At 39.1% G+C, this 18840-nt stretch overlaps 1 protein-coding gene across 2 annotated transcripts in view; it reads right to left on the minus strand.

Moving 5' to 3' along the window:
* The window catches only part of LOC126210493 (CWF19-like protein 2), a 194278-nt gene extending 183171 nt beyond the window's left edge, over positions 1–11107 (minus strand). For both annotated transcript variants that reach the window (XM_049939726.1, XM_049939725.1), the window contains exon 1: positions 10825–11107. In XM_049939726.1, the coding sequence (XP_049795683.1) occupies positions 10825–10911 (87 nt within the window). In that variant the 5' untranslated portion in view covers positions 10912–11107. The remainder of the gene's footprint in view (positions 1–10824) is intronic.
* Between the last annotated feature and the right edge of the window lie 7733 nt (positions 11108–18840).

An 18840-nucleotide genomic window follows, 5' to 3' on the forward strand; every position in this document is an offset into this window, starting at 1 on the left:
GTGTCTTCAAATGCAGATTAAGGATTGTAAATATGTCTCTTATTACTTAATTTGTCAACAATTGCTGCTTTTTGGTAGTATTATTTTTCAAAAGACTACTTTCAGTTATTGCCTATCACCTGTGGTATCTGTATTACACAAAACTGTACGTTAGTTTTCAGTTCATTATAATTGAACTTGCATTCTATGTCATGTTCTACAGCATATCCCCATGACAATATTTCATAATATTCTTGAAATAATGTGAAGCATCGATTATATATACATACATGTAATCAGCATAAGGATTTTTTTAATGAAATATACGCAACTGTCATTGTCAATCTACATAGAAAGACTGTTTTTGGTATGCATCATAAAATATACATAAAGCTGTATCTAATTAGTACAATCTCTGTTAACAGAACAAAGACAAAGACAGAATAAGGGACATCCATGTTGACCTCGGGCATTGGCTCTGGTGACGGTGCTTGCGATACTGGTGACAGTGATACCAGTGTCTGCTCAGGAATGGGTGATGCAATCTATGACGACATTGTTGGAAGAAATAGAGGAACTGCTGGCACGGCCACCGAGGACGGATGCCCTCGTCCAGAAGGGAGTGGAGAACAAGTAGCAACAGGTGATGTGATGTCCAATGTGGATGGGTTCAGAGAGGATGGTATGACATTAGGGGGTGCCCAGATATCCACACGAAGGCGAACAGCCGGAATCCATTCAGGGCAATATCCAAAACTGCGGGCCCAGACAGTTACACCCAGCCAGAAGAGGCACAGCGGATGTACAGTTTGATGTGCCTATGCCCATTCATCCTGACTGAAAACGGGGTGGTAGTCATGCCAATGTAAATGGCCAAACAGTGCTTACATAACAGCTGGTATATGATACATGTCATTTCACAGGTGGCTCTCCCTTGATAGTATATGCTTTGCCAATTACAGGACTGGAATAGTTGGTAGTAGGAGGGTGCACGGGCAAGTCTTGCAGCAGGGACGGTCATAGGGGTAGGAGCCATAGGGCAGGGATACGGATGCAGAAGGAGCATAGGGTCTGACAAGGATATTGCGGAGATTGGGAGGGCAAAAAAAAGCTATTTTAGGTGTGGGCAAGACCTGACAGAATGATTTTAGGAAGTCGTGGCCCTGTTGAAGTAGCTGATTAATACATTCAAGACCAGGATAAAACTGGCTGACAAGTGGTGTGCTCCGAAGTTGTTATTTGGAAGTATCAGCAGTACCAGGATTGGATGTGATGGCCCGGGAAATGTGCTTTTGAAATAGGCTGTTGGGATAACTATGTCCAGTGAAAGTTGAAGTGAGAGTGGTTGTGTATTGTTTCGTTTGTTAGTAGGTTTGATGTGGACAAAAGTGTGTAGCTGACCTTTGGTGAGGATGAGATCAACATCAAGGAAAGTGGCATGGGATTTGGAATAGGACCATGTGAAATTTAACTGGGAGAAGGTATTTAGAGATTACAGGAATTTTAACAGGTCAGCCTAACAGCCAGTCCATATGGCAATCATGTCATCAATGTATCTAAACCAAACCAGGGGCTGAAGGCTTCTGGATCCCAGGAAAGCCCCCTCCAAGGGACCCATGAAAATGTTGGTGTAGGAAGGAGCCATCCTGGTCCCCATGGCCATAACCCTGATCTGTTTCTATGTCACGAGTGGCAAAATATTGCAAACACTTGCGATGAAAATTGTGGACTATTATCAGTCACTAACATCACGAGCAACCCTTCAGTGAAAAATTTTTTGCACAAGGCAGCGACTGTGGCAGTTGTGGGTGTGGAAACACAATGAATGAGATACAAAAAACTAGAATATGCTTCAACAATCAACAGCCAGTCAGTGTTGAGAAAGAGGCCAGTAAGATCCACACATATACGGTCTCACGCATGCAACGGCATCAGCCGAGGTGACGATGACACTCAGGGAACTGCTTCAAGTGTCGCACACTGTGAGCAGGAGGCAACAGGCGGGCAACGTCATCGTCCAAGCCGGGCCAAAACACGTGTTGATGCGCTAACACTTCTGTGCATTATACACCCTAATGATATGTGTGTAATTAAGGGAAACATCTAAACAAAGCACTGAGGTAATCACTACCCAAGGTGACTCATTATATGTATCTTAAAGCAGAACACCATCCACAACAGAGAATCAATGTTGAATTATAGTGGGGGTCAGACACACGACAAAATGGTGAATCCAGCTAACCAGGTTGTACAAATTTTATGACCTTCCGTAAAACAGGATCCAAAGCTACAGCCTTCACAGTCAATATGCTAGTTATAGGAAAACCATCAACCATCTGCTGTGGGGTTACATCAATTTGGAAACAAATCAATTCCTCCTGATCAAATCCTGGGTCTACACTGGCCAGCAGGTGAAACAAAGCACCGGTATTTGTATATTGATTTGTAGGGCGGAAATGAACCTCGTGGTAGTAACGTGAAAGGAATAGAGCCTAACATTACATGCAATGTGCCACTTTATCTGGTAACGATGCAGAAGGATTGAATAAGGAAACCACTGGTTTGTGATTGGAGACCAGGTGTAATCTGATGCCATATGGAAAACATGGAATTTCTTCACAGCATATACAATGGCCAAAGCTTTTTTCTCTATCTGAGAGTACCAAGTTTCAGCAGGAGCTCAGCATTTTTGAGGCAAAAGTAATAGGCCGTTTGGAGCTGTCAGAATATCTACGAGCCACTACTTCCCCAACCTGTGCTATGAAGCGTCCATCACAAGGACCAAGTGAGGTCTGGCTGGTACGTCACTAAGCAAGTTGCAGACTGCAGCTTGATCTTAAGGGTGAAAAACACAGTTTCACAAGCTGGCAACCATAAAAACTGAGTCCCTTTGCACAGCAACGCACGTAACAGGTGAGATACTGTTGCTGTCCCATGCAAAATTTATGGAAGTACCTGACTTTCCCTAGAAAAAACTGAAGTTTCTTGACTGACACAGGGTGGGGAAGCGACACAACAGCAGAAACATGTTGGTGCAGCGGTTTGAGAGCATTGCAAGGAACTTCAAACCAAAGACAAACAACAGAAGGTTAAAAAATTGACTTCTTCTAAGTTACACTTCAACCTGGCCATTTGGAGGGGGAAAAAAAAAAAAAAAAAGTCTGGAGATTTTGTAAATGTTCCCCAGTGGAGGCACCAGAAACTAAAATGTCACCCAAATAGTTTGCACAACACGGCACAGACGCTGTAAGTTGTTCAAAGAAATTCTGAAAAATGGCAGCAGCACTGGCAACTCTAAAAAAAGGGGTATTGATATCTCAAAAGGGGATATTGATGCACTGTGACTCAGTATCTAAAGAGAGTTGTAAATAGTCACCTGACAAGTCAATTTTTGAGAAATATTAACATCCTGATAACTTCGCAAAGAGTTCATCAAGGTGTGGTACTGGGTACGTAGCCACTACAGATTATGACATAACAGAAACTTCAAAATTGCTGCAGTGGTGCAACGGGCCCAGGGGTTTCTTTACTATAACCAAGAGAGAGATCATTTGCTTGATGCAAAAGGCCAAACAATGTCAGATTCAGTGATGCGATCTAATTCATCTTTGACATGTTCCCTAAGTACCACTGGAACCAAACGTGCCCGGAAAAACCGAGGCTGAGCAGGTTTCAGGGTAATCTGTACTGGAAAATTGTTGGCACAATCCAATCTAGGAAAGAACAAAGAGAAAGAATCACAACATAATGCATCTAACTGTGTATATGACACTTGTTCAGACACTAAATTCACTTCATCTGAAATGGTAAAACCACACAAATTAAAAGCACCTACTCCACAAAGATTCTCTATTAATGTGTTAGCTACAACAAGAAATTTAACTGACCAAACTAGTGACTTGTAGGTCACTGGGACAGAGAACCAGCCGAGAGTAGGAATACTCTGTTTATTGTAATTTACTAACTTTCGTGACACATAGAGAAGCAGAGGGCAGCCCAAGGCCATACAAGTTTGAGAGTTTAACAAGGTTACCACAGGACTTGTATGTGCAGAACTTAACAAAGAGAAAGAGAGAGAGAGAGAGAGAGAGAGAGAGACCCTTAAAATCAATGAAAAGCGTGTTTGGCACAACGGAAATAGCCGATACAATGTTTATGATCATATCCGCATCAGGATCATTGTGCTGAATTTTTGCATCACAAACAAAACCAAATGTGACCTCTTTTGTTGCAATTATGACAAGAAGCCCAGTGTTTTCAGCAGTCTGGGCACTGAAATGAAATGATCGTATGGCACTGTTGGCCAGGGGGCCCCATTCGGAGGAGTTTGGCCACCGTATTGCAAGTCCTTTTCAGGTGACGCCACAATGGCAACTTGGGAGTCAATGATGATGAAGGACACACAACACCCAGTCCCCTGCCAGGAATCGAACCCGGGCCCCCTGCACGGTAGGCGGTAACGCTACAGCTATACTATGGTGGCAGACAGGTCTGGGCACTCGTACTTAACGAAACAATCAGAGCAGGACACAAGTGTGGTATGTGTACTTTGCTGTTCACTAGCCCATTTACTTCGTTGGTACGGCTGCTGCTGTGGGTGAGGTCAGGTGTCTTGATGATTGTGTGCAGACTGTCATGATCATGTCTTCCCCCTGCAAACTATCTGAAGCTTGGTGTGAAGGGGACCATCAGCTACCATGAGGAGAAATGGAGGACCAACCAGAGTAGAAATCTGTGACGAGAACATGACCACACTTGTCACCAATCATGTCTTAATTAGGTAAAGTACAAAATGGCCAATAGATCGAACGCAACTTTATTCTGCGGAAGAATTGACAACTTGAAGAAGGTATCTAAGTAACACTCACCAGGAACCAATTACGTTCACAAAGAGTGCAGCAATACATATAGAGAACTGAGGTGAGCGTAGCTCGGCTAACCTTACAGAGGTTATACCAAAAATAATCTTTGCATGTACAGTAATTGCCAATAACAACTGCTTACATTTTGTAAAAAAATTCCTTATGATGATTACATATATGTATATATAAATCATTTAATTGCATTAATGAATGAACACTACAAAATAATGTCACTGGGATATGCTATAGAACATTACGAGGGTCACTCCAAAAGAAATGCACACTATTTTTGTAAAAATACAGTTTTCATTCTGCATGTGTGAAAGTTTTACAGTGCTAGATACATCCTTCCCGCTTGTTTTAAAACTTAGTTCAACCTGTTCCCATGAGTGGTGCCGTCACAGTATGTCTTCAAGATGGCTTCTACACATGACGTTCGTCAGAAGCAATGTGCTGTCATAGAATTCCTGTGCTGTGAAAATGAGACAGTGGGAAACATCCACAAGAGATTGAAAAACGTGTATGGACATGCTGCTGTCGATCGCAGTACAGTTAGTCGGTGGGCAAGCAGCTTACGTGATGAAAGTGGGCACGGCAATATTGAGGATTGTCCTTGCAGTGGCAGGCCTCGTACTGCACACACTCCAGACAGTGTGCAGAGAGTTAACGAATTGGTGACTGCGGAACGATTTGAAGTGGAATGATCATATAAAATTAATTGTTGGTAAGGCGGGTACCAGGTTGAGAATCATTGGGAGAGTGCTTAGAAAATGTAGTCCATCAACAAAGGAGGTGGCTTACAAAACACTCGTTCGACCTATACTTGAGTATTGCTCATCAGTGTGAGATCCGTACCAGATCGGGTTGACGGAGGAGATAGAGGAGATCCAAAGAAGAGCGGCGCGTTTCGTCACAGGGTTATTTGGTAACCGTGATAGCATTACGAAGATGTTTAATAAACTCAAGTGGCAGACTCTGCAAGAGAGGCGCTCTGCATCGCGGTGTAGCTTGCTCGCCAGGTTTCGAGAGGGTGCGTTTCTGGATGAGGTATCGAATATATTGCTTCCCCCTACTTATACCTCCCGAGGAGATCACGAATGTAAAATTAGAGAGATTAGAATGCGCACGGAGGCTTTCAGACAGTCGTTCTTCCCGCGAACCATACGCGACTGGAACAGGAAAGGGAGGTAATGACAGTGGCACGTAAAGTGCCCTCCGCCACACACCGTTGGGTGGCTTGCAGAGTATAAATGTAGATGTAGATCACATTGAACGAATTGTCACGCTACATTGGGATAGGGGAAGGAAGTGTTTGCAGAATACTGAAAGTGTTGGCGTTAAGAAAGGTTTGTGCCAGGTGGTTTCCCAGGATGTTGACAGTGGCTCACAAAGAAACTAGAAAAATGGTATGCAGCGAACTTTTGGAACAGTACAAGAATGGTGGAGATGAATTTCTTGGAAGAATTGTGACAGGTGATGAAACATGGCTCCATCATTTTTCACCAGAGACGGAGAGGCAGTCAGTGGAGTGGCAGCATGCAAATTCACCCAAGAAAAAAAAATTCAAAACCACACCTTCTGCTGGAAAAGTTATGGCTACAGTGTTTTTCACTTCCAAAGGTCTCTTGCTTGTGGACATAATGCCAAGTGGAACCACCATATATTCTGATGCATATGTGACGACACTGAAGAAACTTCAAGCTCGACTGAGTCGTGTTCGACCACATCGGCAAAAGCAGGATGTTTTGCTGTTGCCCGACAATGCACAGCCACATGTCAGTCAAAAAACCATGGAAGCGATCATAAAACTCGGATGGACAACACTGAAACACCAGCCTTACAGTCCTGACCGGGCTCCATGTGACTATCATCTCCTTGGGAAACTGAAAGACTCTCTTCGTGGAACAATGTTTGAAGATGATGACTCCCTTGTGCACACTGCCAAACAGTGGCTCCAACAGGTTGGTCCAAAATTTTACCGTGTGGGTATACAGCCGCTGGTTCCAAGATGGCGTAAGGCAGTTGAGAGGGATGAAAATTATGTGGAGAAATGAAAATATTGTTCCTAAAGGATGTATCTACACACTGTAAAACTTTCAAACATGTAGAATAAAAGACGGATTTTAAAAAAAATAGTGTGCATTTCTTTCGGAGTGACCCTCGTGCTTTTGAGGCAAGCCAAATTACAATAACTGAAAATCACAGATTCATAAAAGTCTACAATGTATTGTATTGTATATTTATTGGTCCTGTGAATCATACACTGTATATAATGATATAGAACAAGTCAAATAATTTGCAATAAAGTTTAACCGAAAAAAGCTGTTGTATGGTTTTCAGTATATAGCAATATAACTCTAACATATGGGAATAACATTTCACAAATAAATTTTACATGCACACATTTCATACTTTTGGTCTTGATTATACAGACACACACATATATGTAATAGATCACATATAATACATAGATAAATCTAATGTACACATTTCTTATTTTGGCCTTAATTGTATAAACTATTTAAATTTTCACATATTTACACTGTAGATAAAAATTCATCAACACTATAGTAACAATTCTGTAACAAGTAGTCATTCACTGCAGTTTTGAATTTAAGCATGCCAGTTATTGCCTTAATTTCTTTAGGTAGATTGTTATACAGTTTTTTTCCTGCTTGCAAGGGTCCTTTTTGTTTTAGTGTTGTATGTGAAAACTGCATATGTAAATCTTGATTATTTCTTGTGTTGTATGAATGGATATTTTGGTTTTTTGGAGCAATCTTGTTATTTTCATCTACGATTTTCCTTATAAACATTATTGTTTCTCGGATATATAGGCATGGTAATGGAAGAATATGAAGCTTTTTAAATGAGGGTTTGCATGAAGATCGAGGTGCTACGCCTTCCATGGCTCTTATAATTCTTTTTTGTGCAATAAAACAGCTTTTGCTGGGTGGTGAATTTCCCCAGCAAATTAAACCATATCTTAGTAATGATTCTGCTTGGGCATAGTACACATTTTTTTATGGCTTGCATAGACGTGCATCCAGAAAGAATTTTTATACTATAACAAATGGTATTTAATTTACTACATAGGTGTTGTGTGTGTTTCTGCCATCTTAGGTCATCTTGGATCCAAACTCCCAAAAATTTGGTGCTATTTACAATTTCAAGTCTTTTGCCTAACAGTGTACACGGTAAGTAAATTATTATAAGAAATATGTGTCTTTTATGTAATACACCTACCACTGATGATGGGCAATGCCCGAAACTAGTATGGTGAAATAAAATACTACAGAAAGCAGCTTTTGTCAAAAATTAATTAGTAAGATGACATATTTACAATTTCTACAAGTTGCAGGGCACAAAACATACAAGACATTCTTAGATCAAAGACATTTCTCCCTAACAACTCCTTCCACATCACCGATGCTTCCTTAAGTAGAAATGGTCAATATTACAGGAAAAAAACCATAAATGGCCTGCATGTAATCATATTAATATTACTTTTTTAGTTGTATGTGATTGTTCTATGTTTTTTCTGTTAACGCATTCCACATCCTAATGTTTATTCTGAGTGTGATAAATGTAACAAGTAACTAACTAACCAATCAACTAAAGAAATAATGCATGAAGGTTAGTCAATGAAAGAAAAAAAATTCTAAATTGTTGTGTGCTTATATCCAGGAACAACATTTTCAATAATTCCCAGCAACCAGCAAACTTGGTTTCACTTTAAACAGAATCTGAAATACTTTCTGACAGGCAACTCCTTCGACTCTATAGATGAGTATCATAACAGGACTGTTAGGCCAGCTTAAACAAAAATGTAAGCAAGATTTCAGTTTTGACAGCATTTGGTCATAAGTTTAGATATTTTATGTATGGTAAATTTATTAAAAGAGCATAACGATGTTTCATTCTGCCATGGTAAAAACCTGTAAAAATTAGCACAACACTAATGTATTCACATATTTTGATAATCAGGGTAGTCAGTATTATATTCAGATGTTTTATGTTTTTTATTTGAGATTTTCTGACTTGTTACACACCCATGAGAGTCATCTCATTTTTGGATCTATGGAACAAAAACTTAATCTAATCTAATCTCGCTAATCTCTACTGCTAAGATCCAGAACTGAAAGGCACATGTTGCATGTCATCTTAAATGTCTACCCTCTATGTTACAGACAGTAGCCTATCAGATTCTGGAGATGAAAATGTCACAAAGTGGGTTTACTTCTTATAGGTCTATTTTCATTTACTAATGCCTTATGGGACCATATTCTGGAGTAATGTGACATTGCGGAAGAAAGTATTTCTTGCAGAGAACTGTGTAATATGGTGACCATTCCAGAACCTATTGTAGACAGTGCTTTAAACAGGGCATACTGACAACAGTCTCACAGTACAAGTAATCCCCAACCTGCTTCCCTCCACAGCGGACTGAACAACTTCCTGCAATCTACCTTTTTTCTTTTTAATGAAAGTCCCAGTCTCCCTGCCACAAGTCAAGGTGACTGAAAACTTCATTTTCCTCTCTCTCTCTCTCTCTCTCTCTCTCTCACACACACACACACACACACACACACACACACCATTTTCAATCTCCCGTCTATTTATTTTGGCATCCAGCCAGTTGTTACCTTCCAATAGTCCAACATGAGAAGTCATCAGATGGTTCTGTGAGTTCACTGCTGAAATTCTACAACTTCCCAAAAGTTTATGTACACAGAATGCAAACAGTTCTAAACTGACAACACGCCAAAGTACACTCAGTTATTCTGTGCCGCATATGATTTCTTTCCCAGTTCATGTAACTGGAAACTTCTAATAGGGCTGCAGAGAATAGTTTCGTTGATACAGATTCTCCTTGCCTGCTCTTACATTCCATGACGATGTTGGCAGTTTGATGAAGTTAGTCATAGCAGGTATACAGTAGCCAAAGAGAATCGCTGAATCTGATGATTTCTTTTGGCTGAAGATATGAATTGAGTACACTTGTTATCAATATAGAGTGTGCCGGAGTAACTCTGACTGATCTGGTTATCATGTATTTTAATGCTGGTTGCAGAATTTGTATTTCTTTGATGACTAGAAAAAACTAGGTGCACTGGCAGACTGACTTGTAGCAGTGCCTGAAGTGTCAGTTACCTTGGAATGTGACAATTTGGATATGTGTTGGCGAAGTGAATGAACATAAATGAAAGAAAACTGTGTGTTGACAGACTGACCTACAGCATGTCCAGAGGCCTAGACTGGTCCACAGTTGCCATTCTGGTGGGAGGCAAATGTTCACTATAATGTGATGTAATTGGAAGAGCATTTCAGGGCTGCCCTACGATAGGCTGCGAGGGAGAGATATGAGCGCTGCTCCAAGCTTAGGTGGGAGGCGAGAGAGGCAAGGACAGGCAGTGTGATTACCAAATGGCAGGGGACCTGGCCATTTGCGTTTTGAGTCTTAAAGTTTTTCTTTCAGAACGGCACGTGTCATTATGGAACACAGGAGTATGCAAGCACTGTCGCTGTGCAGGTAATCCTGCCTGCATATATTGCGATAGCCCAAGGGAGCTGAGAGCCGCACTGTCAGCTGCCACACTCACAATCCACTGGTGTTAAGATGCCATCACAATGCGAAAGTTTGGTGCAGAAGCATGGAAGAGTTTGGAGAGAGATTATTTTTTATTTTTTTTAGAATGGTTAAATTCACATGGATTACTGGTCGAATAATCACTCATGTTAATATTCATGATACACCCGCGAAGATTTCATGTTGACATTTGTTAGCTTCGCCAACTCACAACCAACACACTGTTCTACGGTGAATACTACAAACATATTCAATTGAGCACGACAGTAAATTTATGTGGTTGATTGTAAAATACGAGTTTTTTTGATTTTCATTAGTATGCGTCTTCACGGTCAAACTTCCATAGGATATCGCATTATCCGCAAATTCTACGGAAATTAGCAACTACTATACCTTCTTTAAAGCTCTTTCTCTCGCCGTCCGTAATTCCTCTCGTCGCTTATTGCTCTCTCGTTCACTACTGAAATTTATCAGAGACATCTTCCAATTACAGCCTACTACAAGCCCGTCACTCGGTTGTTTTGATTTTATGTTTCTATCGGCATACAAACATCACGCGCAACTCGAAAACAAAACAAATGGCCCAAAGTTCATGAGATCTAAAGATAAAACTACACCCAGACTGAGCCGTCACTTCAAATGTTAACTCCAAACACAACATATCACAGTCTAACATGATATATCACAGTCGAATCACAGTCTAACATAACAGTCGCGACACTCACTGCTGTTAATGTTGTTACCGTTTCACATCTGGAGCAACACTAGCGCTTCAAGTGACGAGAAAGGAGAACGTTAGATGCGCCGTAAGCATAATGCTAGTTTTGCATCTTTTCCTATGTGAATTACGAAAAAGTTGGATTATTTTATTGATTCCAAGAGCTTGTGTAATACCAGAAGATATATATATGTTTCTGAAAAGAATTCAAAGAGAAGCGCAAGTAGGGATAATCATAAATCCATGGCAGGCTACAACACATTCGTGAAAAAACACTTACGACATTGGGTAGAAATTTAGCTTACCACGTTGATATCAAAAGAATATAAACACACTGATTCACATATAAGACGTATACCTCTACGTGCAAAAGGGATCGACACCCTTTTTGTCGTTTCGTAGGCCTACTGTGTTGCAGTCATTGTCGTCTGTTACCACAAGTACGACCTTCACCTTTATATTATGGTACTCTAAGTGGGACAAGCAACTGTCAAATAGTGGGAGAAATATGATGTGCATGTTAGCTCCAAATTCTCTAAGCCAATAACACTGTCAGAAGTTACGTTATATGCTAAATTTGCCATTAGACACATTTCAACCAATGGCACATTCACTAGTTCATCAATATCGGAGAAATACTGTACCTTCTGCTATAAAAGGCGGACACACGCTTTTGCAGGATACGAATAACTGAGCTTAATCTAACCACTTCATTGTCAAAACAGGTCTCTGTTGACGATTCTTATAAATCTGGCACTGACATATGGAGAGTTGAACTGGCTGCTTCTGTGCCATAAGAGTGTTTTACAGCTGTAGATGAATTGCCGAAACTTTGTGGCAATTTGGTCTTCACCGTCAGTCGAGGTGGCTTATTTGGAATGTCAAACAGGGTGGGTATTGCATTCCTCACAAGTTTATTATTGTTTGCTTTCTTGAATTGGTTTTGTTCGAAGTATAGGTAAACATGGTCTTTTTTTCACAAGATATTCTCGTTTGCTCTTCACTAGCCATTTTATGCTCATAAAACGAAACATTGATCATTAATACAAATGTAGTTTGCAAGCGAATCGTACCATTACGGTTTAGTAATGTGATGGTATATAGCTGTCAGGGTCCTTAGGAAACCTAAAAAAAGAGATATGGTATCTTCTTCTTGATGTTGCTGCAATTTATTGCACTACAGACGCTCCCATTTGTAAAAACCATTATACAAACCAAAATAAAAAAAACTACTGTTCGGTTTCTCTTTCATGATCGCACCGAAATCAACAACTTTACTTCCTGGTGGCTTGGCGCGCTGGTGCTGCAGTAGGCAATAAATTCGAGGCGAAGTGTCGCGACTGTTGTGTCAGACTGTGTTATGAATTGTGAATTCTTATTTATTAGTTTTTATAACATATAGTTTTTTTAATCAATTGATGAAAATAAAGAGGGAAAAGCCAAAATTTGCATAAATCTTCATATCAAGTGTAAAAGTTGCTGATAAAAGACGGCTAATATAAACATGGTTCTATTACAGATAATAATTATAATAGATACACATTGCTCAAATTATTAATCTAACCCACAGAACGTCTTCCAGCGTATTATAGCATTTCTCCCATCAAGAGTCATGCAGTCTTGATCATAGAGTATCAGCTATAGTCTTGTTAGCCTGTAATATTAGCCTCATTCCAATATAATCGAAGCATATGGCCTCTTTAATGGAGGAACACTCAAAATTCACTTCGTCACGGAACATTAACAGTTTCTCACGAAAACAGAACAAAATAATGCTCAAGAAGAGGCAAAAGCACGAAATCCACGACAATAATGAGTGTGGGCAGTGTAATGGGTCATATTATTTTTTCTCTCGCTCTTTTCTTTAGCCCAACGATAATCTAATAAGTTATTTCATGGCAAAGATAATGTTTTCAAAGGGCGGATGTATAACGAGTTCCGACGTGCCAGTATTGTTCAAAAATGTGTATTCTAACCGTACATTAAAAAAGTGTCATAAAAGTTATGAAGACCAAATTTATATATCGATATTTATACAAATAACCACATCTGTTCATCATTTCGCCCGCGTCCAGAACCCTGCATCAACTGTATCGAAGCAGAGAAGAGGAATTTGCATGAACAGAGGAGGGGCGAGCCGCTAAACAGCATTGTCATTACCAGCTCTATGCACAATGGCGACAACGAGAAGAATGATGAATTTTGATCTTAAATGTTTTGAACATTGAAGGTCTCTTGATATTAGTGCCAGTTAAAATTCACCCAGGATATATATACCTTCCATTTTCTTTCAATTATTCTTTCGAATTCTTTTACTTGTTCAATCAGCAATTATTAATCAGTTTCCATCCAATATATTATTTTGCCCGCCCACTTATTCTACCACTATTCAGCAGCGAAAATATATATTCCAATTTTAGTAGAAAACGACACAGTTCGTACACGAACTTTACCCTCAAAAGTTTACTCCTGAGAAACGCTGACTACGACGTTAAAAACTTCAAAAGTCTAGATCAGTGCCAGTCACGATGATGTTTCTCTGCTGTTCATAGGTTGGCAAAGCGTCAGTTTTGCGTTGCCAATGGGATGATACTTTTCGCGCAACCAATGAGAGGCGTGAAAAGAGGCAATGAATTCCAGCGCCAAAATTGAAATGCTTCTTGTCTTCGTTACTGTCACAAATACTTGAATGTTTTTTTTTTTTTCGAATATGCCGCAAATTACGATATTGTGGGTGGGTTGGGACCTAATAACACAGTTAAAATTGCTTCGTCTCTTGCTTCAAAACACGTCGTCTGTCTGCTACTCCTTTATTGTCTGCATAGTACTATCAGCTGACATATTCCCATTTGTTCCCTAAACCTCACAAAATTGCTACACGAAACACGTTATGGACGACGTAGGCTAACACTTTATATTTTACGTAAGTTCCTTTAACAACAGCAATTACGAAGATTTTGCAGTATTTCAAGTTATTAAGTTACAAAAGACCTTTATTTAGTCCTCTCACTGCAACATGAAAGTATTGTGTACACTTTTTGTAAAATTCTCTAAGTGTACATTTGAACGAAATATGTTCCTCGCAGCGATGTAGCAGATTACTTTCAAGTATCATTTTATGCAATCACTGATAATATGCTGATTGTGCCCTATATTTCATTAATAATTTCTTAGCTTTTCAGATGGTTTAAAATGAACTGCACAGCCTCTTCTGATCCAACTACCAAGTGAATCGTTGTTATGGTTACGCACTTGAATGAGATTATCTGCGGAATTAATTTAGTAAGAAATATATTTTACTTCTATCTAAAGCTTCAAAGCTGTTTTGAAACATTTTGTTAGACGCATTCCTACTGGTGTTACAACGAAAATAAAAAGAGATGAAAACTGCTGCATTTGCCATTCACTACAAAAATCTATGTCAGTCATAAAAATTAGACCAGATATGGATGTCCAACTCCCTGTACAGACAGTCCCACTCACTGTTAAGAGACAGAAGATTAGTGTTTATATCCTGTTGACACACATTCACTATTAAATTCTTGTAATTGTAATGTGCCCATTCACACAAACAGGTCAGTTGACCACTGATTGAAACATGCCAAAAATCGAGCTTTAACGTACAATGTTCTGCATAAGATCGCAGCTGTTACATTTTCTCCTTGTTATGCCCTCAGAGCCTGTGTATAACCCTTTCATTTGGGTTTAATGGGCCATTAGTAACTCTTATCTGAAAGTTTCTGTCTTCAGATTACTAGAGCGATACTTCACAAATAGTTGCTTATAAGTTTTCCCTGGTTTGAGTCTTTTCATTTTGGATTAACTGCAGCTTACGATACCACTTTGCCAACAATCAACCAAACTGTCACCATTCAACATAACCTAGACCTCATGTTGTGCTACAGATCAGTTTGGTACCACAACTTACAATCCCAAAAATAATATAGCCTGTGAGAATTGTTACTGACAACTCCAGCACAAATAACAACAGAATCCTTAAAAGTGAACTCTGTTTGTGTGGAGATGACAATTACTCAAGCAATAAACTTACCCAAGAGGACAGTGCAAAAGTTTGAAGAAGCAGCAAATGCGGTGGCAGGAAAGAAGGCACCATATAAGAAGAGAGACCTACTTGCAAAAAGAAGAACAGCAAATCAAGCTCATGGGATGAGAATACCAACATGTGTAGTACGGTAGTCAACCCAAAAAAAGAAACCACAACCGAGGGACCAGGATTTTTGGTGGGATCAGCAGTGGTTTCACAGATGAAAGCAGTTAACAAAGTGAGTCATCAAGTGGATGAACAGGTATGTGACTATCATAACACATATGATCACAGTGCATCAAGATTAAAGACATTAATGGAACCTACAACTTCAAATATAAAGTCAAATTGCTCTCAGAGGTGGCGCAGTGGTTAGCACACTGGACTCGCATTCGGGAGGACGACTGTTCAATCCCGTCTCCGGCCATCCTGATTTAGGTTTTCCGTGATTTCCCTAAATCGTTTCAGGCAAATGCCGGGATGGTTCCTTTGAAAGGGCACGGCCGATTTCCTTCCCCATCCTTCCCTAAACAGAGATTGCGCTCCGTCTCTAATGACCTCGTTGTCGACGGGACGTTAAACACTACTAACCTAACCTGCTCTCAGAGGAATACAGACAGAGACAAACTAGGCTACTTACTTTTCTACAAGTTAACATACATTGCATTAGAAATAAAATTTTAGAATTAGAACATTTATGTAACACTGAGCATGTAGATGTTATATGTGTATCTGAGCAATGGTTAACACAAGATCAAGTAAATATGTTCATTCCCCAAGGGTATGTTGTGGGAGACATGATATGTAGAAAACAGAGAAAGAATGGTGGGGCGGGAATTTTCGTCAAAGAAGGAATAATGTTTTCTAGAATTGATGTATCTAGATACTCCTCAGAGCTAGATGGGGAGTTTAGTTGTGTAAAACTAATGAATGAAAATATAGTGGTAGTTAGTCTATATAGGTCGCCAGATGATGATTTAAATTTGTTTATTGAAAGATGTGAATTAATAATTTAAAAAATATTGAAGACTAAAACGAGAATTGCTATATGTGGTGATTTCAACATAGAAATGGTAAACACACAGAGATCAGTTGCTAGGACATTTTTGAATATGCTAAGATCGTTAGACCTCTATTGTACAAACAACTGTGCCACACGTAAGAATGCCTGTATAGACAATATTATTGTGAATTTCCATAGGGAGGATTTTACAGTTAGACTTGCAGGAAGTGGACTTGGAAATCATGAGCCACTACTCCTTACACTCTGTAAGAGGCAGCCAGTTAAAACTGAAGAATCTAAAGTAGTAGTAGTATGAAGACAGAAGGAAGAGTACATAAATATGTTTGTTGATAGATTAGGAAGTGCAGATTGGGACTTTATATATAATTGTCAATCTGGAAAAAGGGAAGCCGAAATTAGCTTTGGTAACTACTTTAAAAAGTACACAGATTTATGGTATACTTGCTCACCAGTAAAATAAATTAGATATCCAAATGAAATGAAAAAGAAAAGTCTGAATTGGTTCACACAAGAGCTAGTAGAAATTAGAGGAAACTTGCATATGCTGTACCAGATGCATAAACAAGCCTCTGACCAAGGGGCAGAACAGAGTGTGAACATTCATAGGTCATATCTGAAATGCAAAAAATACTATAAAGCTAAACTTCTTCTGGCAAAAAAGCAAGCAGTGGAGAACTATATAGAAAGAGCTCCCAATAAATGCAAGGCAGCCTGGCAAATAATAAAACAAGAGAATACACCGAAATGCACAGAAACAGCTCTGCTTGATCCTGAAGAATTAAATGAGTTAAAGAAATAAGTAACAGTATCAAAGCAACAAATTCATCTGCAATGAACCTTGTTTGAACACCACTGCCTATTAACCTGGCATTTCAATGGAGGGCTGTCACACCTGCTGATGTTATAAAAGCTGTATCCAAATTTTCAGGTTCTAAAAGTATGGACTGTTATTGGTTATCAAGTAACATAATTAAAAAGACAATACACTCAATCACCAAACCATTAGCTTATATTTTTAATAAATGTGTAGAATTTGAAGTTTTTCCGGATGCACTCAAGGTATCAAAAGTTGTCCCAGTTTTTAAAAAAGGAGACAAACATCTCCCCCAAAGCTACAGACCAATCTCCATTGTTCCAATATTCTCAAAGGTATTTGAGGCGCTGATACACACACAAATAAGCAACTTCTTTGAAAAACACAGTATCCTATGTAACAATCAGTTTGGCTTTCGAAAGGGGAAGAACACAACAGGGGCCATCTTGGAAATCATTGACCAAACCTTAACAGCTTTTGAAAATAATAACATGGTATCACTGGTATTATGTGACCTAAGCAAAGCTTTCGATTGCATTCCTGTTGACATACTACTGGGGAAACTAGAGTTTTATGGGGTGAGAGGGAGCACTTTATCTGTGATAAATTCTTATTTAAGTAACCGAAAACAATTCGTTTCAGTCAGAAATTTAAATTCTTCCATCATGGAAATCAGCACAGGTGTACCACAAGGGTCTATCCTTGGAACCTTCTTCTTCATTGTCGCTATTAATGATTTACCTAAAAATATAGCTCACCCTGTTGTGTGTTATGCTGACGATACAACACTACTTACCATGCATCAGAACATTTCAGACCTGAATAACCTAACAAAAGAAACACTAGATAAGGCCCTGGGCTGGTTTGCAGCCAATAAGCTCCTATGCAACCCTGACAAAACACAACAATTTCTAATGGGAACATCAAATGAAGTAGGCAATAAGTCGGTAAAACTCTTAGGTATTCACATTGACTCAAAACTATATTGGGAGGAACATGTCAATCATGTATGTGAAAAAATATCTCGGGTGGCATACCTTCTCTTGAAACTAAGGGAGGTAGTGAGCTTGGAGTACCTCAGGGTGACATACTTTGGGCTATTCAAGTTACATATTTCATATGGTTTGATTATATGGGGGCACTCCCCTCACATCAAAAACGTATTGAAATTACAAAAAAAAGTCATACGTATAATATGTAAAAGAGGTCATAGGAAGCACTGTCATCCTCTTTTTTCCAGACTCAGAATACTTACAATTATAAATTTATACATCTATGTGTCTGTACTCTATATTAAAAATAATATTTCAGAACTTATTGCCAGAAGGGAAATACACGAACACAAAACCAGGGCTACCGGTAATTTAGACATACCGTGCCACAGATTAGCGAGAACAGGAAATTCCCACAAAGTTAACCCACTCAAAATGTTTAGTAAACTGCCAGTTCATGTTCAGTCTATGGATACAAATTCTTTTAAAATTAAGTGGTACAGCTGGCTGTCAGATCATCCATTCTATGACATTAAAGAATTCTTTGAGATATTATATAAGCATTTAAAAGTTGTCTGTAGTTCAACATATTATTTTGTGCTGTGGTTAATCGTGTGTAAATACAAAGTTTATACTATAAACAATAAAATACCATATTATATTAGATTATAAGATAGCTTGTTGCGTTAACTTTTAAAAGCTATCCTTTGTAATTTGGTACACTACCATGCTTCAAATGTATTCTATAATGTATTGACAGAAGTTTATTTTATTATTCTGTATGTACTAGTACATCTTGTATGATGAAGCCAATAT

This window comes from Schistocerca nitens, chromosome 10 (assembly GCF_023898315.1).
Source record: "Schistocerca nitens isolate TAMUIC-IGC-003100 chromosome 10, iqSchNite1.1, whole genome shotgun sequence".
Taxonomy (NCBI): Eukaryota; Metazoa; Arthropoda; class Insecta; order Orthoptera; family Acrididae; genus Schistocerca; species Schistocerca nitens.